The sequence below is a fragment of the Spermophilus citellus genome (assembly GCF_964194105.1).
Source record: "Spermophilus citellus genome assembly, chromosome: 12".
In the NCBI taxonomy this organism is placed as follows: Eukaryota; Metazoa; Chordata; class Mammalia; order Rodentia; family Sciuridae; genus Spermophilus; species Spermophilus citellus.
The window spans coordinates 80,150,977-80,173,561 of record NC_138198.1 but is presented as its reverse complement, the minus strand read 5'-3'; the positions used below and the strand labels follow the sequence as shown (position 1 = coordinate 80,173,561).

The 22,585-nt window shown below is 42.7% G+C and overlaps 2 protein-coding genes across 13 annotated transcripts in view; one reads left to right on the top strand and one right to left on the bottom strand.

Annotated features, from left to right (window-relative positions):
- The first annotated feature begins 7,742 nt into the window (after positions 1-7,742).
- On the top strand, positions 7,743-17,569 carry TYMS (thymidylate synthetase). Of its 2 annotated transcripts, none has more exons than XM_081263179.1 (7): positions 7,743-8,315; positions 10,348-10,421; positions 11,653-11,827; positions 14,310-14,411; positions 15,105-15,280; positions 15,657-15,728; positions 17,017-17,569. In XM_081263179.1, the coding sequence occupies exons 1-7, from the start codon at positions 8,042-8,044 to the stop codon at positions 17,152-17,154; spliced, it is 1,011 nt and encodes a 336-aa protein (XP_081119305.1). In that variant the 5' UTR covers positions 7,743-8,041; the 3' UTR covers positions 17,155-17,569. The 2 variants fall into 2 exon arrangements, with proteins under 2 accessions (XP_081119305.1, XP_081119306.1); XM_081263180.1 differs by having other exon boundaries at positions 7,749-8,296.
- The window catches only part of ENOSF1 (enolase superfamily member 1), a 34,811-nt gene continuing 29,325 nt past the window's right edge, over positions 17,100-22,585 (bottom strand). For 9 of the 11 annotated variants that reach the window (XM_081263170.1, XM_081263176.1, XM_081263175.1 and 6 more), the window contains 4 exons: positions 22,195-22,324; positions 21,808-21,907; positions 19,053-19,134; positions 18,398-18,531 (listed from right to left, as the gene is read on the bottom strand). In XM_081263170.1, coding sequence (XP_081119296.1) covers positions 18,430-18,531; positions 19,053-19,134; positions 21,808-21,907; positions 22,195-22,324 — 414 coding nt within the window. In that variant the 3' untranslated portion in view covers positions 18,398-18,429. Of the gene's footprint in view, positions 17,231-18,397; positions 18,532-19,052; positions 19,135-21,807; positions 21,921-22,194; positions 22,325-22,585 lie in introns of those variants that run through there. The other 2 variants (XM_081263172.1, XM_081263174.1) reach the window with 2 other exon arrangements.

Genomic DNA, 22,585 nt, shown 5'->3' with positions numbered 1-22,585 from the left:
GGGACCTTCTGACTCCTCTAGGGGAGTCTGGGTTCTTTCTTTAGTTACAATCAGGACTAACTCAGCAAAAAATGGGAGGATACTGTCTGACTCACAAAATCAAAGGAGAACTGGAGGACCATGCCTGGGCCAGGGCTGGAACCAGGTAGCTCAGAAACTTGGAAGGTGGGACCAGTGGACACTTCCTGAGGGCCCCGTGGTCAGGGTGAAGCAGCTGCAGTGGTTTTATGTGCTCAGGTGACTCTGTTCAGGATTTGACTTGCAGGGGGGGATCAGACCCAGTTGACAAAAGGGCATCCCAACAGTCGAAACACCTTTAACCCCTTTGTCTAGGTAACTCTGAGGCATCAATAGATCTCGGTTCAAATTGTCACTTCTTCAGGTACAACACACCTGACCTCTAAACTAGACTGGATCCCCTTGACACTATGCAGAATTTTACTCTTAGCCATGTGCTTCTTTCCATGAGAGTAGGTACCATTTTAGGGTTTTTGCTTTTCCCCCTAGGGGCCTAGGATTGTGTCTAGCGTATATCAGACCCATTAATTAACACATGTATCAATGAACAGAACACAACAAGAAGAGCAGGAGGTGAAGATAGAACAGCAACATTGGAAAGAGGTCAGGAGGATTCTGAACAGCAAGCTATGGAGTGTGAGCTATAGATAGCATTCTTTTTTCTTGGAGTGAAAGCTCACAATAGGTAGTAGCATAAATGCTCTTGGGTTTTGGAAAAATATATATATATATATAGCAAAATAATGGAAAACCCACATGGATGGATATTCTTATTATTACTTGAAGAAATCATAGTTCCCCTGGTGTGTGGAACCTGTAGGATGGTCCCTGTGATATAGCTCAGTGGCAGAGCACATTAAATCCCCAGCACAAAACAAGATGGTCCTTTCCTTGGTGTGAATATGGTTTACTCTGCACTCTATGTGCACACAGGATTTTCTCAATAAATTTTTGTGTGTGTGTCCCTTCCACAGTGATGATGATAAGAATCCATCACAGGGACCCTCCTACAGGTTCCACACACTAGGGGAACTATGATTTCTTCAAGTAATAATAAGAATATCCATCCATGTGGGTTTTCCATTATTTTGCTATATATTTCTTCCAAAACCCAACAGCATTTATGCTATTACCTATTCTGAACTTTCACTCCAAGAAAAAAAATGCTATCTACAAATAAGTAAGCAATATTTTGATCATTGTTACTTTTTTTTTTAAGGTAAGAAGATATAATACAAGAAGAATTACCTCGTCGGCTGAGACCTGAAAATCCTGAAATACGTACGATTCAGGGTAGTGCATTAATCATAGTTGCAGGAAAGCAAGTTAATTATTTATTATGAAGTACTGTTAATTTGCTTGTCTTGAATGACAATTTAATAGCTAGTCAAACTGAGTTCAAATGAAAATTTCTTAAAAATCAAATGTACTTCTAGGTGCGGTGGTATATTCCTATAATCCCAGAAACTCAGGAGGCTGAGACAGAAGGATCACAAGTTTGAGGCCAGCCTCAGCAACTTAGCAAGGCCCTAAACAACCTAGTGAGGCCCTGTCTCAAAATAAAAATAAAATAAAAAGGGCTGGGGAACACCCCTGGGTTCAATCTCCAGTACCACCAAAAAAAAAAAAAAAAAAAAAAAAATCAAACATACATATGCACTGTATTCTATGATAAATTAGTAATTCTTTGAAAATTAAATAAATATTAAAATTAAATAAATAAATATTAAATCATTGTGTTCCATCATTTCTACAAATGTGCCATTTTCTAGTTAAGAAAGTGTCTTTTCTTTAATGTGGCTTTTAGTAAAGTGTATTATAATTGACTATTTGAAAAAGAAACTAATTTATTCCTTTATTTGGTAAAAGCCACAGCTTCTGCATAATTTTTTTTACTGTGGTGAAAGACACATAGCATAAATCTTATGATTTAAACCACTTTAAAGCATGCAGTTCTGTGGCATCAGTACGAACATTCCTACTATGTAACCAGCACTGCAATCCATCTCCAAAATTTTTTCATCTTCTTAGCTTGAAACTCTGCACCCTTAAACCCTAACTCCCTATTCCTCCCACCTGCCAGCCCCACAACCACCACTCTACTTTCTATCTCTATGAGTTTGACTGCTCTACATTCCTTACATATATGGAATACTATGGTGTTTGTCCTTTTGTGACTGACACATCCCCTTAGTTCTGTAATGCCTTCAAGGTTCATCAAAGTTGTTTATGGGGCCGGGTTCGGTGGCACACGCCTGTAATCCCAGAGGCTCTTGGGAGGCTGAAGCAAGAGGATCGTGAGTTCAAAACCAGCCTCAGCAATGGCGAGGCAGTAAGCAACTCAGTGAGACCCTGTCTCCAAATAAAATACAAAAAAGGGCTGGGGATGTGGCTTAGTGGTTGGGTGTCCCTGAGTTCAATCCCTGGACCTCCCCCCCAAAAAAAAGGTCGTACAAGGATCAGAACTGCCCTCCTTTTCTAAGGTTGAGTAATATTCCACTGTATGTTCATGATTTTGTTTATCCATTCATCTATGGATGGATAATAAGTTGTTTCTACTTTTTCACTATTGTGAATAATGCTGCTTTGAACATGGGTGTACAGCAGTTTCATTTTCATATTAAAACATTTTTTTTACAAAACCGCATATATTTTATGGCTGACACTTACCCGACCTCAAAATATGGACTCTGGTACAACACAATAATAGGGCATCTATTATTACTGGTATTTATGACTAAGGAAAGCACTGGGAATATATAGAGAGTCAGTCTTATTATTATTATTATTATTATTATTATTATTATTATTATTATTTTACTATTCTTTTTAGTTGTAGGTGGACACAATACCTTTATTTTATTTGTTTTTATTTTTATGTGGTGCCGGGGATTGAGCACAGTGCCTCACACATGCTAGGCAAGCTCTCTAACACTGAGCCACAACCCCAGCCCCTCAATTTATTTATTTTTTTTAAAGACTCTAAACCTTCACAATCTTGATGCAGAAAGGCCTGTCAGAGAGAGTCCAGAGGCAGCCAATGGAATACAACCAACTGAAGAAGATAAAGCTTTTCTTAAATTGCAACCAAAGGCCATAAAAAGACATAAACAAATGACAAAATCCTGGATTCCATGGTGAACAGTAAATCTAAAAAAAATAAATAAATAGAGCCTATCCAACTACACATTTCATATATTTGTTAGAGATGTTGCCAAAAGAGAAATTGTAAAGAGAAACGGTTTTCTCTTGGGTGAGCTAGCCAAAGCTTGTAGAGTGGAAAGAGAAAGAAGAGGGGGAGGTCAGGCTCAGGACAGCCAAGTGATAGAGAGACTGTGGGCAGGCTGACCTGGCTTCCCATCTTGGCTGCTCTAGTGTGAGCCCTGGGACTTGGGGCACTACCCTTAACCTTGCTAGGCCTCACTGTTGTCATCTATAAAATGATAAAAATAAGTTTCTGCTTTATAGTGTCGTCATGAGAACGACATTAAATAATCCTTAATGTGGGATTCATGATAAGCATCAATAAGTGGTAGCCATAACCAAAAGTATTATCAGGTGCCTGATTTGATTATTGAGACTCAAATATGTGAGTTTCTTGCTGTCCTATACCTAATTTTACCAACATTTTTAAGGGTTTGTTGTGTAAAAAAAAAAAGTGGGGAGGCTTATTCTAGATTAATAATCTTCAAGTATATTTGCTCTCTCCTATTCCCTTACAGGAAACTGAAAAGATACAGATCCTGTGATAGCAAATGCTAGGTATCAAATGTTCATTCTGGATTGAGTTATCATTGTGATTATCATTTGTACATAACTGATCAAAATAACATAAAAACACACTTTACATCGCTATGATTATTAAACACATTAGTAAAAAGTAAAAATTTTGCCAGGTACAGTCGTGCAGGCCTGTAATTTCAGCAGCTTGGGAGGCTGAAGCCAGAGGATTGCAAGTTCAAAGCCAGGCTCAGCAACTTAGCGAAGCCCTAAGCAACTTGGCAAGACCCTGTCTCAAAATGAGAAATTAAAAGGGCTGGGGATGGACTGAGATTGTGGCTCAGTGGCAGAGCGCTTGCCTAGCATGTGTGAGGCCCTGGGTTTGAGTCTCAGCACCACATATAAATAAATAAATAAGGGTCCATTTACAACTAAAATATATATGTATATAAGTGACTGTATGACCAATGTGATTCTGCAAACTATACACTCAGAATAATGAGAAATTATACCCCATTTGATTCAAATGTATGGTATGTCAAGATCATTGTACTGTCATGTGTAACTAATTAAAACAAATTTAAAAAAAGGGGGGCTGGGGAGGTGGCTCAATGGTACAGTGACCCTAGGTTCAATCCTGGGTATGTCCCCCAAAATTAAAATTTTAACAGAAAGTCTTTTTTTTTTTTTTTTTTTTGTATTGAGGAATGAATCCAGGCATGCTTAATCACTGAGCCATATCCCCACCTCTTTTAAAAAATTTTTTTAAATTTTGAGACAGGGTCTCGCTAAGTTGCTTACGGCCTGGCTAAATTGCTGAAACTGGCTTTGAACTCTGAATCCTCCTGCTACAGCCTCCCAAATCACTGGGATTATGGGTGTGGGCCACTACACCCAGCTAACAGAAAATCTCTTAATGAGAAGGAAGAACTTTTTTTTTATCCTTTTTTTTTAATCCTCCAACAAGTTCCTGTATCCATTAATAATTATAATTTCTTCCTAAGATGACAGGATTCAATATGGAAAAAAAGAGACAAGGCTCAGCATCAATATGAACTCTATTTTTGGCTTTAGATGCAAGCACTGCAGCTGCCAAGGTTCAGTTAATCTCCTCAGTGAGGTTTTGCCTGGTGACCAGCTTACCCCACCTGATCACCCTCTGACCTTTTATCTGGACATCACCCTAACCCCTGTTACTAATTACAGGGCTGGGGATGGAACTCTGGGCCTCATATATGCTAGGCAAGCACTTTACCTCTGAGCACTCCCAGTCCATCTCTGGATCCTTTGGGATTGTTTGTCTCCCCTAGAATATCAGTTCTATGAAGAGGGACCTTGCTTGTCTTGCTCCTTATTGAAACGTGGAAGGTACTGTGATACAAATGTTTGCTGAATGTATGAATGCTGTTAGTCTGAGGATCATTCTAGCCAACATTTATAGAGCAGCCAGTTCAAAAGGACCCTTTCCCCTATTATTATCAGACCTAGGTTCTCCAAGGAGACCATGACAGAGAAATCTCCATGTGGGCAGGGGAGCCCACTCTTGTGTCTTGAGATTCACATTGTAATTCAGCTGCTATTTGGCTAGAACAATTAGACCAGGTTCATAATAACATAAGGAAAATAAACACATAGGTAACATGCAACTGGATACCCTCGGATCTTTTCAGCCTGGGTTGCTGCCAGTGGTTGGAAATATGCGAAGATATTTTTTTCAAAGAGTTTTAATATTTTTTTAGTTGTCAATGGACCTTTATTTTATTTATTGATACGTGGTGCTGAGAATTGAACCCAGTGCCTCACACATGCAAGGTAAGTGCTCTGCCACTGAGCCACAACCCCCAGCCCAAGGATATATATATATATATATATATATATTTTTTTTTTTTTTAATTGGAGGAAACATTTGAATTTGGCTGGTTTTCTGCAGGCATGCTGGCACACTGCAATGTGCAGGACAGTTCCATCCAAGACACAGACACGGTACTTTTGAGAAATTATGCAGCTCTAAGCTCACCCAGCACTTGCCTCTGCTCAGCAAATTGGCTCCATATACCCTGTCTAAACCCTTTTTTTTTTTTTTTTTGTACCAGGGATTGAACCACTGAGCCACATCCCCAGCCTTTTAAAAAAATATTTTATTAAAGATAGGATCTTGCTGAGTTGCTTAGGGCCTTGCTAAGTTGCTGAGGCTGGGTTTAAACTCATGATCCTCCTGTCTCAGCCTCCCAAGTCACTGGGATTACAGGTGTGCCCCACTGCGCCCAGCTTCTGAACTACTTTTAAGCTTGGGTTTTCTTACCACCTATCTCTTTCTAAACAACCATCAGAAAGAATGTCCACCCTGCCTCAGTCTACCCCACCCCGGACCCTACTCAACAGTACAACATGGCAGGACTTAATGCCAATATCCTCAAATATGGCCCCTTGGCATACTGTATATCTTAAGCTGCAGGAAATCTGAGAAAACTGCACAAGATCACTCACTGTCCTCCCACCTTTCTTCCCTGAGGCAATCTGTAAAGAATTCTCTGACCTAACTTCCTGAAAAATAGGTCATAAGGCCTTTATTTCAGAGGGGTCCTGCCTTGTAATCAGAAGCAAAAAGAATTTTGTCCTCTGGTTATACTCTGTACAACTATACATTAAAATCAATTTTTCCTGGGTATTTGGGTCTTCATTTCTGAAGTCTCCTGTATCATACAAACTTGTAGTCAATAAATTTATTTTCTTATTAATCTGTCTTTGCTATAAGAGTGTCAGCCATGATGTTGAGATAAGTTAGGAAAAGATATTACTTTTTCTCTTCAATATGTAGGTGGTCTATCTTCCCAAAGGAGATACAGATGGCTTTTAAAAATTAATATTACACTGGAGTGAAGGTGGGTTGAAGCAGTAGGGAGAAGGGAAGAATCTAGGTTGATCCAGGATAGGCCAATGTAGTATGATGATATATTAAGTAGATTTAAAGTACCTGCTATCCTATAACCAAATGCATATTAGTTATTGTGACCCCTGGGAGCATTCATTCATCCTATACTTTCGCAAAAAGCTACCAGAATCTTGCTGTGTGAGTCATCTTTTCCTATCTGTGGCAAAATGTTTGTTTTCAGAGGTTGGTCAATGGTTAGTTGATCCAGTTGCCTTTGGGCCCATACCTGTAGCATGGTATGGTCATCATCGGTTGGACCTCTCAGATTCCTATTGGAGGAGCTATTCATCTCACAGCAGCCAGGAAGCAGAGAGAGAGAGAGAGAGAGAGAGAGAGAGAGAGAGAGAGAGAGAGAGAGGGAGAGAGGGAGGGAGAGGGAGATATGCAGCTGATGCCACACTATCCTCTTTTAAGAGAATTGCCCCAAATGACCTAACTTCTTTTCATTAGACCTCCACTTCCTAAAGCCTTCACAACCTCCCATTATGGGCTGGCAACCAAACTATTTAGCTATTTTCATACATGAGCCTTTGGGGGCTACTTACCCAAAGCATGATACTTGCAAAGACTATGAACATGAGATAACCAGAATAAAACTATGGACTCGGACTGGGAGTGTAGTTCAGTGGTAACACCCAGGTAATGTCACCTCCAAGGTTTAATATATTTCAGCAGAGCCCACATTCTATCTCTCCTGACAATAAAACACCTTATTGAGCACCCACTATGTATTCAATAAATGGATGCTGAAGACTGTATTACAACATATGTATTCGGACATTTTAAACTTATCAAACAGTTCCTACTCACTAGCATTTACATTATTAAACTTTCACTAAAATTGAAAAATGTGATGTTAACAACTTGAAAAGCCTCTGATCATCATTAATCAAGTTTTTTTTTTTTTTTAAAGCTGCATTATTCAACTTGCTCCAGCTGCTAACATTCAGTGAGGACGGGGAGAAAATAGAAACACGAATCACTTGTTAGCATGTCCCCTTAGTTGTGGGAAACATCAACAATTTTTGTTGTTGTTGTTTTTCCTTTTCTTTCTTTTCCTTTAAGAGTGTATAACAAGCGGGAATTGTCCCAGGATCTCCCGGCTTCATAGAATGGCAGAGGATTGGAGAACTTTCCAAGAGGCTCTCGCCAATGCACCAAGATGCAGGATTTGGGAGTTCTCTCGGGTTTTAACCGTCGAGATGGGATAAATTCGAGCAGACTGGCGTACTGTTTATCTTAAACTGCAACGTTTCCCCTGGGCGGGGCCCCGGCGGAGCCCGAGGGCTGCTCGGCGGGGACAGGTTGGCTCGGGCGGACCCACCGCTTTCCAGCAGGAAGAGGCGGAGCGAGGGCGGCGTTGGGGGGAAAATGCGCGCAGAAAGAGCTCTGTTTTGGCGCCCACGTTTCCCGCCGCAGTCCGCGTCTCCAGCCTCCACCATGCCTGCCGCCGGCTCTGAGTTGCAATGCGCGCTGTCGCCGCCAGCCGCAAAGGAGCTGGGCGCAGAGCAGCCGCCGCAGCACGGGGAGCTGCAGTACCTGGGGCAGATCAAGCACATCCTGCGCTGCGGCTTCAGGAAGGAGGACCGCACCGGCACCGGCACCCTGTCGGTTTTTGGCATGCAGGCACGCTACAGCCTGAGAGGTGACCGCGGCTGGGTCCACTCTGGGAGGGAGGAAGGGCCCCCGCAGGCTCCGCGCTGCGGCTGCTGGGAGCGCTCGGGAGACGCCGAGAGCGCAGGCTACAGGGAGGCAGGGGACGCCTCGGTGTCCCGGCTTTGCAGACCCTGAAACAGGCTGATTAGAGAAATGATGCACATAGGGTCACACAGATGGGACTGGCAGAGCTGAAAGGTGAACCAGATCCTAATGGCTCCGCGGCTTAGCCTATCTCGCCTCCTGCTGGCATGGTGCAGCAGTGCTCGCCCCGCGCTACGCCGTGGGAGATCTGCCTGGGCACGTCCTGGCTTTGCCCCTCCTCTTTTCTCCGCGGTTGGTTGGTCCGCTTTGCAAAAGTTGAAAAGAGGAGGGAAAATGATAGGGGCGGAGCGGCAAAGGCGGAAGAGAACCGAGGAGCTGGCGGGAACTTGTTCCTGACCGTTTCGCTTTCCTCTTAAACCTGCCAAGAAACGGAGAGTCCTCAGAGGTCTTACTCCACCCTCCCAGGATGGCTCCAGGGAAGAAGTGCCCCTTACGGGTTGTTTGCATCAGGCTTTCTGGAGACTAAGGACTGGCTGAGGGAGGGCACAGAACGTTAGGCAGCAGGTGCGGCTCCTTAACGTCTGACAGCAGGTGATCCTGAATTGAGCATCCGTTGTGCGGGGCAGGGGACTCCTCCAAGGTGTTTAAGCCAGACAGTAACATTGACTTCCACAATAAAGAAAGAGCATCCTTGACCCAGGCGTGCGGAGTGGTTTTGAGAGGCAAGACTCTTCATTGTAGTTAGGAGGAAAAACCTCGCACCCTACATCCATTCAGACACTGCTCACTACCAACTGCCAAGGCAGACGTGCCCAGGACGGCTTAGGGATTTCCTCTGAGCAGAGCAATTCACCTTATGTTGCTCTGAGAACAGTAGACTCTGATGAACCACAGACCTGGACCTCTCCCCCCACACCCCAGGCCCCATTGAGGATTGAACCCAGGGACTCTCCACAACCACTGAGCTATATCTCCAAGTCCTTTTCATTTTTTTATTTTAAGACAGGATCTTATTAGGTTGCCAAAGCTGATGGTTTCCCACCAACCAGCTTTCCTTTTGCAAGAACTTTCAATCCGCCTCCCTCAGCTTTCCCAGTCTCAGGGATTTCAAGGCCAGCCCCACTACACCCAGCCATGGACTTGTTTTTAAATTCACTTCCTCTGCTTAGACCTTGGACAAGTGACTTTGCCTCTCTAGTCTTCAGTCCCAAATGTTACAAGATTGAGGAAATAATGCTCAGTAGGGAATATTGATAAAAAAGCAGGTGCTTGAAAAAAAAAATCCCTGTTTCATGAATATCAACTATGCAAACAGTAATGTGGCCTCAATTAGTGCTGCATTTGGGGATAAACGTTTACTCTTGCTTGTTGCCTCCCTCCCATTGGTGCCTGTAAAATGAAGATCATAAAGATTCCTCAAGGAGGTTTGATCTAAGGATCAACTAGGATCATGAATAAAAGTGAACAGTTGCTGGCTTTGGTACACTAAAATAATTGATGTTGATTTGCTTTACAAATATTGAAAAACTATTCTGAAGTTTTCACCAGTGTGACATCTGTTCCCCTGCACTGAGTTAAGTTTACTCTTGACAGTGGTGGAATTGCTTGTGTCCTGGGAAACATTTTGAGTGTTGCCTTCACACCTGTGTGACAGGATTCACAAGGACTGGGTAGTGGGTGATAGCTCTTTCCCTTTTCCACAGGGGCATCCTCCATGTCTTTGTGTGGAACTGCTGTGTCCAGTAGTCGCCAGGGCTCAGGAGGGGCTGTGCCTGTGTGACTTGTGTCACTGACTACAAGTCACTGACTTGCCTTGCAGCCTGGAGCTCCTCCCTGATCCCAGGAGTTGCAGTTTTCTGGATGTTCCTAAGGTCACTCTAGGAATTTACGTCCCAGGACAGTTTTCCTCTACAGGAAAGGTTGGAAGATGTGTTCTCTGTTCCCATGTTGAAACTGTATGGCAAACTGTTTTTCAGATGAATTTCCTCTGCTGACAACCAAACGTGTGTTCTGGAAGGGTGTTTTGGAGGAGTTGCTGTGGTTTATCAAGGTAAAGAAGCTGCTTCTGTTGAAAGTTGACGGTCTGTTTTCAACATAGAGAGGGCTTTTAAGAGTCCGATCATGTAACTCCTCAGCCCACAGCCCTTAGACATTATCCCTAGTAGTTCTCATTTTACTCAGTAAAAAGCAGAGTCCTTATCAGAGCGCCTTCCAGCTCTGGGAAATCTGCATCTCTGTACCATCCATCCTACTCCTCTTGCTTATCTTTGAGCACACTAGGACATTCCCACAGAGGCCTCTGGCACTTGCTTCCCACTCTCTAGAACCTTCTCCTCCACCCCCATGGAGTGTGACTCCTTCACCTCCTTAAATCTTTGCTCAGTGAGTCTCAGCCTCCCAGTCAAAGACTATAATTCTCCCCTGACTCCTGTATTTTTCTCAAGAGGGAACATCTGATGTGTAATGCCACAGTCTTTCCTCTCCACCCTGCCCCCATTGTGGGTAGGGGGATAACAGACAAATAAATAAGCTCCACAAGAGCAAAGAATTAGTCTCTTTTTTGCTGTTGTTCCCCCAGGGCCTGGAGCATAGACTGCCATGTGCTAGTCACTCAACATGTTTTGAATGCTGAAGAGAGCAAAAGGTAGTAGGTAGTTTGGAAAAGAGCTCGAGAGCCATGAGATGGGTAGCAGTGACACCAGGCTCCTCCTTGTATAGTGTCCTGGTCCAGAACCCTCTGAAGAGATGGGCTCGGTTCTAGGACAAGCTGGACATTGGGATCCCATCTATAAAGCTCTTGATGTGGCTTATATGATCTTGGGCTGTCCAGGCAGACCTAGAAAGGGTTGACATTTGGCTTCAGTTCAGTCTTTCTCAGTTCTGTGTTCTTGGGGTGTGTTCTGTGTTGGCCTTTCAAATGACAGTGAACCTCTACCTCAAAATGCATCTTCAGAAATCTCAGGTCTTTTTTTTTTTTTTTTAAACAGTACCGGAATTGAACTCAGGGGCACTCTACCAATGAACAACACCCCCAGCCCTATAGGAAAAGATTAGAGAGATGGATCCAAAGAAGAGGTCAGACCACCCTATCACCACCCTCCAAAAGTTAGGACTGGGTCCAGTCTGCTTACAGATAGTTCAGGCTCCACGTGGACAGGGTCCAGTGCCCGCCCTCCAGCGTGTCAAGATGGGCTAGAGGCTGAGCAGTGGGTGACTTTGGGGGCCTCAACCCAGATGGCTCAGAATTCACTTGTGTGCCTGTTATACTCTCATCTCTTTAGGGATCCACAAATGCGAAAGAACTATCTTCCAAGGGAGTGAAAATCTGGGATGCCAATGGATCTCGAGGCTTTTTGGACGGCCTGGGATTCTCCACCAGACAAGAAGGGGACCTGGGCCCAGTCTATGGCTTCCAGTGGAGACATTTTGGGGCAGAATACAAAGATATGGATTCAGGTGAGGAGACAGAGCAATTCCTCAGACTTCCCAAATGTTCTTCCTAGCGTGAGTTTGCTCCATTGTTTTGGATAAAGTCTGGGGCATAATGAATCAGCATCGGGGCCAGGGTGTAGCTCTGTGGTAGAGTGCTTGCCTAGCATGTGTGAGGTCCTGGGTTCTGTCCCAGGAGCTGATATAGAACTTTGACATTTTGAGAGACAGTGCCCCATGAAGGTCAGATCACACTCTTGGTGATTTGCATTTATGGGGTTCTTATGAATTCTTGGAATTTTCCTTATCTGTGCCATCCTGTGTCGTTTGTTGGCAGATAGCTGCGGGATTGTTGTCCATGTTGGGGAATAGGGTAGGAAGAAAGTTCATCTGTGGGAGCTTGTTTCTTCAGCTAGAGACTAAACCTCTAGCGTGCAGTAGGTGGTGTTGGTGTGATCCAGCATAGCATTGGGGTCCCCCTCCCCCACACTCTGCTGGAATAGAGGAAGGATGAAACATTTCACTCCAGGATTTCCTGTCCTGTTAGTGGCACCATTTGCTTGAGTCACAGAGCCCAACCCCCTCCCACTCCCGCCTTTGGCTCTTTCTTTCTAGCTCACCTGTTCTTAGGATAGGGATTGCCAAAGCAAACACCACCTCAGGGTGTATTTGTGTGTGTGTGCACACATGCAGGAGTAACAATTTCCTGGCTGGAGGGATTTGGGCCTGGTGTTAATTCCTCAGTGAAAGACTAAGTCTGCATTTATGTGCAGTCATAAGACCTTTTTTGATGTTGGCGGTTTCAAGAATTAAAAAAAAAAACGCTGGAAGACTAGGAATGCGTGAATTTGAAGAGGGAGAAGGTAGAATGGTGGCTTGGGTTGTGGGGAAATGGGAAGTTAGTGTTTGGGTACGCAATTTTAGTTTGGAAAGATGAAAATGTTCTAGAAGTGGATACTGTGTGGTTGTACAACAATAGGAATTACTTAATGCTGATGAATTGCATACATAAAAATGGTTACAACAAGGGCTTGTCTAGTATGCGCAAGGCCAGACTTTCTGCAGGTGAATGGTCAGTGGCTTTTTGGTATGTGATTGCTGACCTAGGGCTCCTTCCTGAAGATGCCAGGCTTCTCCCCTGGCTAGGGGCTTTACATCCTGCCTGGTGTTATTTCTTGTTGCTTAAGGGGCCAAGTCATAAAAGTATCGACTTAGTTGGATGAGTACAGGCTGCTAGATATCAGCAGAGGAGTTTGTCATCTTTGATTCTGAGTTTTCATTTTGAAATAATTAGATTCACAGGAAATTGGGAAAAAAAAAAGGTAGAGAGAATTCTTCTGTACCCTTCACCCTGTCCCCGCCCAAAGTGATAGCTCCTGTTAATACTCTTACTTAAATTAACATTGGTACAATCCAGAGTTGATCAGTTAGAGGCCTTTATCCCACAAGATGTGAGAACTATTGGTCTGGAACATTTCTCATCAGTTGGAATTTTAACCAGAGGACAGTCCGAAGCTCTGTGTTTCCATTAACAAATCACTTCTCAGCTTCCAGTTCCATCTCAGAAGGAAAGCAGGGAATCAATATATTTATAGGAAATACCTGTTTAGCTGCTCAATCTCGAGTATAGTTTGGGGTAGAAATGTGGGTAAGTTAGTGTCAAGGTCGTGGAAAGGAATCCACAGTCCCTTTTTAGTTGGAATGTGTATGCAATGCTATATTCTACTTCAGACTCAATATGTTCTGTGGGACAAGGATAAACTAGGTTGTGTCAGTTGAAGTGTGACAAGAAGGGTTGGTGGGTTAGAAGCTGAGTCCATGGGAAACATTGGAAAAATCTAAGATTAACAACACACCTGAAAATGGATAATATTATAAAGGTTTATTTAGCTCCTGGTCCTGGAGGCTCAAGGACCCACATCTGGTGATGGCCTTCTTACAGTCCGAGTTCTGAGGTAGCTGGGAATTGCATGGCAAGAGATGAGAAGAGCACATACATGTCCCTTTTGGTTTCTGTCCCTCTTATAAAATAAGCCACCAAGATTTAATTGTGGGGACTGTGCCCTGTGACATTTTAGTTTTTGGTGGACACATCTTTATTTTTTATGTGGTACTAAGGATCGAACCCAGCGCTCCGCGAATGCCAGGTGAGCTCGCCACCGCTTGAGCCACATCCCCAGCCCAACACATGAACCTTTGAGTGACACACTCAAACCATGTCCAAACCATAGCACTTAGCAGTGGGGGAAGGGAGGAGGAGGAGGAGGTGACACTGTGATAGGACAAATCTTTAAGGAATTCATGTATAGAAAACAGACTTTACTATGACTCCAGAGGACTAGAAGCTTAAGACCTCAAACTCAACCCAGAGAGAGATGAGAAATTTGCACAGAGTTCTGTCACCATGGGTCAAGAAGGGACATTGAATGAAGGGTGTAATAGATGATGGCAGGGCCATCCCATGAGAGGCTCTGATTAATTTGTGTATGTGTCTTTAACAATTCTATAGATTATTCTGGTCAAGGAGTAGACCAACTGCAAAAAGTGATTGACACCATCAAAACCAACCCTGATGACAGAAGGATCATCATGTGTGCCTGGAACCCAAAAGGTGAAACCATCCTGTCATCCTCTTTTCTGTTAAGTGTATGGTCAGCACAAAACAAAGCCATGTGACACTGCTGAGGCACCACGGGGAGGTGGGACCCTGGGAGCTCGCCCCAGCCATGGGGTTTGTTGTTAACCTCAGCAAATCACAATTCATTTTCATTCTCGGATCATCAGGTTGAAAGCAGAGTTTTAAATTGCCTATGAAAATACACATAAAATCCTAATGTTTTATTTGGAGCAGATGACATTTCAGGTCACCACTACTCCACTCTCACTAATAATTTTACAACACAATTGTTAAAAATAAAGTCTACCCAGAATGGGATTTTGGATCTATAATGAAGACAGTAGGGTCTGCTGAAGGCACCAATATCCTGTGGTCCCTGCAAATGAAGTAACTCATTCCTCCTGTATTTGCAGTCTGGTGCCACAAAAATAGCACAGATCCTTAATTTCAGCTCGAATAGGAGAACATTGCTTCAGCATAGACAAATCTGCACAAATCTTCAGCTTCAGGCCACTGCTGCAGGAGGTGGGACAATGGTCTGATTTTTGTATGATGAAAAGGTCTGGGTTGCAGACTTCCCTGGGGCCTGATGGCTTTTTTCATGATCTCCAATGGTTTACCTTGCTTTTAGCTGTGCTCTTTAAAACCATCCACCCCTCCTTGTTCTCCTCTGTGCTGGTTCCTCAGATCTTCCTCTGATGGCACTGCCTCCATGCCATGCCCTCTGCCAGTTCTACGTGGTGAATGGGGAGCTGTCCTGCCAGCTGTACCAGAGGTCAGGTGACATGGGCCTGGGCGTGCCCTTCAACATCGCCAGTTATTCCCTGCTTACCTACATGATTGCACACATCACAGGCCTGCAGGTGAGCTGCCCTAGGAAAGCGCTCTTAGAGCCAGCCTATTGCACTGAGCTCTTTGATTCTTTAATTTGGAAAAACTAGCAGGAGAATTCAGTCTGATTAGTATTAAAATCTGATATACATAAGACAGATATAAACTGGCTTGCCTCGTGAGCCTTCATCGGGCTTTCCTGCCTTTGTTGTCTGTGTAAACTTAAGTTCACACAGGTTGTCTATAATGTAACTTTCCTAAGTTAACTTTTCTCAAAAGCTGTACTGGTTAAATTCTTTATTTTTCTCAAAAGTCTTGGGATAGCTGCATATTCTATAATGTGTTTTTAAGTGATGTGTTTAAAGGAATTGAAACGACAACATTGATTGTTCTGTGGGATTTATTTAGCCAGGTGACTTTGTACATACTTTGGGAGATGCACATATTTACCTGAATCACATTGAGCCACTGAAAATTCAGGTAAGAATGATATCTAGTATACTTTTCAAAGCTTGGTACTCAAAGGTTGATTTGTGGAGCATTCTTATATGACAGGCCCTCTGTGTGATGTCATGCTGAAATAAAGAGGACATGCTCCAGTGTTTAGGTGGGCAGGGATGATGTGATACTTGATGTGATAGGAGCTGTGAGGCACTAAGCACCTGTACCAGAAAGGAAGAGCCACACTCTGGGCAGGGAATTTGGGGCCTTCCTAACTCATTTTTTTAGTTGTCGATGGACCTTTATTTTATTTATTTAAATGCAGTGCTGAGACTCGAACCCAGTGCTTCACACATGCTAGGAAAGTGTTGTACACTGAGCCACAATCCCAGCCTCCCCAATTCATTTTTACTTGAAGGGGAATTGAAGTGCATGTTTTCTCTTTATTTTATGCTAAATATAATGCTTAGGTCTAAACTTTCAAAAGCCTAGTCTGTTCAAATCCCTATTACTGACCAACAAATGACTTGAAATGGAATAAAAATATGACTGTGCCTTCATGAGCCCCAAGAAAAAAATAATTTTAGAACCAAAAACTTTTATCCTATTCTAGATTAGATTGTAAGTTACTCCATTTTCGGATCTTGGCCTAAATAGAGGGTGACCACAGGTTTATTCAGCTGCTTCTCTCTGCTGTCTGCACTTGTGTTGGACACAGATACAAAAGGTCATGACCTCTACATCCTCACTGCCACAAGTACTCATACTGGAGTCCAGGCTTGCCTTTTTCTGTAACTTGTCAAGAGATGCCATCTTTTGTTCCCCTTTCAGGGACATTTGGGTTAGGGACAGTGGAACTCAAGAAACTATACTGCATGTTACTATGAGGTATAGATGGAAAAGTAAAATAAAAAACTGTGTCATGTTAATAATTACCATAACTCACACCTGATGGGCTACCAGGCACCTGGTGCTTTGTATTGTTACAAGATACCCTTTACACTTGATCTGTGCAACAGAAACAATTGGGTATGTTGCAGTAGTAGTGTATAACCAGGGTTAGGGCACCCACAGTACTAGACACTTGTAAAATAATACTTTGTTGATTAAAAGTATTTATTTTTTTAGTTGTAGTTGGACACAATATCTTTATTTATTTATTTTATGTGGTGCTGAGGATCGAACCCAGGGCCTTGCACGTGCTAGACAAGCGCTCTACCGCTGAGCCACAATCCCAGCCCAAATACTGTGTTCTTGTTCCATGGGAAGCAGAATTAAAAGCAGGTTGCACAAATATGGCAAAATAATGATCTGATTTTGTTTTTAGCTTCAGCGAGAACCAAGACCTTTCCCAAAGCTCAAAATCCTTCGAAAGGTTGAGAAAATCGATGACTTCAAAGTTGAAGACTTTCAGATTGAGGGGTACAGTCCACATCCAACTATTAAAATGGAAATGGCTGTTTAGAGTGCTTTCAAAGGAGTTGGAAAGATTTTGTCACTTATAGGGTTAGGCTGAATGCCCAGGTGAAAATTGTTTCTTTCTAAAGAAAAAGAAACTAGGTAAAAAAAATCAGTTACTATTCATTAGCTTTCAAATATGTTTCCATTGGCAGATATAACTGTGCTATTTGTTTTAGCAGTCACATTTTGTTGACTGAGGGAGCACAAAATGCTGAGCAAAGAAAGTGGGAGTTTATATACTTTTAGCAAAAATACATAGCATTTCAGTCTCTTGGCTTCATTAAGACTTGTGAATTTCATTGTTTGTACAAGCTATTTATTCCCTTCAATTTTGAAGTAACCCATCCATCATAATATATGTGCATTATGCTTATTTGTTTTATATGTTTCTATAATAAAGAACTGTTTGCATTTGTCCATTTTTTTTTTTTTTCATTCTGTATTGCCATTTATCTGCTCAGTGCACGCCCAAAAGAGATTCACCCAAACAAACTCACCTAAGCCAAGCAAGCGTGTGCTGGATTCTGGTTTAGATGCTGCTTAGAGGGTGAGAATATATATTAAAAATTCTGACTAAACTATATTTTGCCCCTTTTTTTCATGATTCATCTCATCCTAGACGCATTTTACATTAAAAGATAATTACCACTTAGGGGGCTGGGGCTGTAACTAAGTGGCAGAGTGTTTGACATCACATAACAAATAAAGGCATGCTGTCCAAAATAAATAAATAAAAAGATAAACACCACTTAGGAAGAGGTTTTTTTTTTTTTTAAGGATTACAAAAATAATTCATGAAATACCATTTTGCCCCCATTTATTTTAGTGTGGTATGGATTCTCTAATATGTTTACTGATCAGGAAAAGGCTAGATCACGTCAGGGCTAATAGTTTTTCCTTTGATGCACTAACAGATCCCCTGGAGTCCTGGAGAACTATTTTTATTCTGCTAGTTTAGGACAAGTGTTAGAACAAATAAGGGATTGTTCCAACAAATTATGCAATGTGTTGCTTATTTTCAAAGTATGATTTAATATCTGCAGACTGGCGCTTGATGGAAATTTTGGTAAGAATATCTTCCTGGGCTTTGGGTTAGGTAAATCTAAATCTACTTAAGGATTAAATAGAATATATATTGGCTTGTTAAAATAATCAAATTGAAATGATGACTGGGCTAATTCTTGAGTGGAACTTGTCTTGATTAGTAGGGTAAGATTTTTTTTCTTCTTTTTTAAGTCTTTTCACTTAAGAAAAAATGGTGTTAGGGCTAAATGAACACTTAGTTTTCTTGAGCAGTGAGCTGCTTCTTCCAGACATCACCATCTGGATATTGGTGTTTCCTTACAGAGTCCTCCTTCATTTCTGTTGAGTAGCCAGCATCCTAGCAAAGACGACATAGTCACTTGTGTGGATAACCACCAGGAACAAAAATATGTATGTTACTTATTCCTACTGTTCCTAATAATGCCAGTAAGTCAGAAGCAATTCAATATTTTAAAAAGTTTTCAGACTGGGGGTTGGGGGGCATACTTTATCGGGTACTCAGTAGGATTAGTTACAGAAACTAATCAAATTTCCTTTGATAGTACAACCCCTATTGGTGAACATAAGCCACAATCTGAACCTGACCAGGACAAATGGCCCAGGTAATACCATCATAGTCAGAGACTTTTAGGTCACTAACTTGTAGATGTTACCAATTTTTGGTTTTTTAAAGAATCATTGTCAAGCTATTTAATCTCCATGCTGACCTTCCGGTCTTAGGAATTTGCTTCTGACCTCTTAAAGAGCCATTTTTTTCTAGATATGAAAATAAACTCTAGGGAGTTAGAGCTTTGTGCCCTATGTTCATGGGTACATTAGTGGCTAGCAGCATCTGAGGTGTCCCAAGTCCCAGCTTACCTTAGGAGGCATGTAGGAAGCCTGCTTGATTACCACAGGATACTTGAAATGTTCATGCAGATGGTCCACATATTCACACATCCTAGAAGAGGGAATCAAATTGGGACAATAATGCCTGAAGTCAGATAATGCTTTTCTTAAGGCAGAGGGGGGACTGCCCTTAAGAAATGGACTCCATCATGGCTTAGCTGATTTCAAAGGCTTCTATGCAAAGCCCTTCTGTGCCCCGGATGCTTTTTATCCGTAAAACAGCAATGTGGGGGCTGAGGGGAATCACAAAGCCCCTGGTAACTAAAAGTTCTGTGATGCCCTAAAAGCATCAGTTTAGATTCCATGAAGTATCTGGAATCACCTGGGTGCCTATATCCCAAAGTTAGATGAATAGATTAAATCACCAAATGAGTCTCTTTCCAGCTATGTGACTAGTTTAGAAGAGTATAGGTTTGGGGGGATTCCACCTCTTGGGTCCCCTTCTTCCTCCGGGAGAAGTCTTTTCTGCTGTCCTTTAATAAACTTCTAATTTCTACTCTTAAAAAAAAAAAAAAAGAGGAGTATAGGTTTGGGTCAGTCTGTCAGCCACTTTCTAGTTTTGTGGTGGGAGGGTGGGATGTGTTTATGTTTGGGGTGGAGGGGGACAGGTAACCTAAGCTGCTTAAGTCTCCTGATCATTAATAGCTGTGGCAGGCAGGTGGTGTGCAGCCTGGTGCTGGGACTGCATAAAGAAATTAGCAAATGAGTCTCATGGTTTTGGTGGACACAGGCACTAAGCCACTGACTGTGCTGTGTCATGTGTTAAGAACAGGTTGTGGAGGAAGACAGCACAGTTGGGCCTTGAAAGATAAGCAGGGAATAGTTCCCTGCAAAGAAGGACAAAGCATGTGGGGTTGGCGTGCACTGTCGGTGTGGTGGTGTACGGGCATTCCCTCCAGCACTGCCAGTATTGCACCAGGAACTTCCTGCACTGAGGCACTGGTGGCACTCATTCTTATCCCTCAAGACCCGTGGGACTTCTCAAGGTTGGTCTGGACCGCCCTTGTTCCCAAGGGCAGGAACTGAAATGAGAGCAGCAAAAGCAACATAACCTAGGAAGGTGGTTTTTCTGCATGCTAGAATCAGCCTATTCATTGGAGTGGGGATGACCTGGTGTCAACCTCCATCTTCCAGATGAACAGATGGATTTAGTATAAAATTGTTCAGGCATATTAATAGGAAGTACCTGTGTACTGATTACTTTATTACTTATTACTTTGGGAAATGCACTAAGGGATACTGAGGTGTCCCAAGTCAGCTACCAAGAGCTTACCTGAATCACATTGAGCCACTGAAAATTCAGGTAAGAATGATACCTAGTATCCCTTTTTAAGCTTGGTACTCTTGATAAAGGTTGATGTGTGGAGCATTCCTATATGACAGGCCCTCTGTGTGATGCCATGTTAGAGTAGAGAGGACATGCTCCAATGTTTAGGGAAGGGTTCTGGGCAGGTGGGCGGGGATGAGTATATAAGTTTATAAATTCCCACTTTCTTTGCCCAGCATTTTGTGCTCCTTCAGTCAACAAAATGTGACCACTAAAACAAACAGCACAGTTATATCTGTCAATGGAAACATACTTAAAAGCTAATGAATAGTAACTGATTTTTTTGGCCTAGTTCCTTTTTCTTAAGAAAAAAACAATTTTCACCTGGGTATTCGGCCTAACTCTATAAGTGACAAAACCTTTGAAACTCACTCTAAATATTAAAGAAAGAAACCATTACAATTATAAAGGACCCCTGCTATGTGCCCAGATAGATCCCTTTATTTGGCTGGGAGGGTTACTGAGGATTGGGTGCCACTGAGCCACATCCCCAGCCCTATTTTGTATTTTATTTAAATGAGTCAGGGTCTCACTGAGTTGCTTAGTGCCTCGCCATTGCTGAGGGTGGCTTTGAAACTGAACCTCCTGCCTCAGCCTCCTGAGCTGCTGGGATTATAGGCGTGCACTACCGTGCTGGCTCCATTTTGGTGTTTACCTTTCCAATGCCTGTTTTCATGCCCTCTCTGTGCATCATGTTAATTGAGCTTTCTTAGACACCTTTAACTCTAGGAGACCAAAAAGCACAGTAAGCAAAGCTTTATGGATGCATTGACTGGAAGGATCCCATCCCAGTTTCACCTGAGGGCTGAGGTTACAGTGGAGCACCTGTCTGGCATGTGCAAAGCTTGGGGTTTGATACTCAGCATGGCAAGATGATAAAGTTCCCCTGGGCATGCCGAGAAGATGAACTAACTACATAAAGCTGCAGCCAGGTGGTACAGGACTCTAGGGTCAGAAGAGGAGACTGGATGGAAGTGGAGAGTGCATATGTGCTGAGAGCTGGCTTCAGAAAAAGGAGCTGGTTTTGAGAGAGGAGGTCTGGATTCAAACTCCACCCCCAACATACTTACCAAAGTGAGTCAGCTACCAAGAGCTTACCTTTCAAGAAGGAACAATGACTCTGCTCAGGTGGGTCTCCATTGTTATTGCCCCATGTGGAAAGTCAAGCAAGACTAAAAGCCTCTGTGTTATAGTTTGTGTTCAGTTTATGAACACAAAAAGTAAATGCTACTATGTTTGTTCACTTTGGAAGCTGGCTTTCTTAAAGCCATTTTGGGCCCTTGTAACACTGCACCAGGTTCTGAGTATTTCTGGTCTTGAGAGCAGAATCATAGAAGATGTGGCTTGAACCAAGGGGCACTACTCAGGGGCAAAGTGAGTTAATGGCACATTACTGACCTGTTTTTAAGGCTTGCAGAGACTGATATGTAGTCAAATATAATCAGGTGCTGCACCAGTTCACAGAGGCCAACTCCACCCGCATGGGGGCAAACAGGAACTAGAAGAAATTTCTATTTAATGCCAAAGGTAGCACAGAGAGAGGAAGGAATGAAAGAGAACCCTGTGGTTTTCATTAATACCCAAAGGTGATTAAACCATTCATTAATAATGAAATTCCAGGATGAAAATCATCAAAGATTCCTTGATTAGAGCTAAATGAAGAGTTAGAAAGAAACCAACAAGGCAAACTACAGGCTTATGTGAATTGCAAAGACCCCCAAGGGAACCATGGGGTCTGATGGCAGGAGAAACAGGTCTGGCCTGCAGCCTCTGCAGGGCCCTTACTTCCAAACTTCTTGGCCATGAGTAATACTGAGAGGTTTTCATTGACACTTCCCAGTCTGCAGCTATCAATCTGGAGAAACTGCAGGGCATTCGCTTGTAGGAGTTGCTTAAATATCACTCTATTGTGGCACTGGAAATAGAATTAAAAATAACACAAAGAGAAGAGTCAGCCTTAGCCCTAAGGATCCCTAAGCCTGGCAACGTGGTGATTCCATGCCAGCTGTGACTCATCAGAGGTCTTCAGCAAGCCTGGGCTGTATTATTCTCACTTGGCATGTGGTGGCCCTGACAGTGCAGGCAGGGACTTTGGGCTCACTTCTTTACAAATCTGCGAATGTGACAGTGTGAGTCAGGTACAGATCGCATCAGCCCGCCATTTATTAAGGAATAA

Bases quoted from the DNA above. Each gene is read 5' to 3' on its own strand.
- TYMS (XM_081263179.1), top strand. From the start codon at position 8,042: ATGCGCGCAGAAAGAGCTCTGTTTTGGCGCCCACGTTTCCCGCCGCAG. The intron at 10,422-11,652 runs GTAAAGAAGCTG...TCATCTCTTTAG, and splicing joins AGTTGCTGTGGTTTATCAAG to GGATCCACAAATGCGAAAGA. The intron at 15,281-15,656 runs GTGAGCTGCCCT...GGATTTATTTAG, and splicing joins CACACATCACAGGCCTGCAG to CCAGGTGACTTTGTACATAC.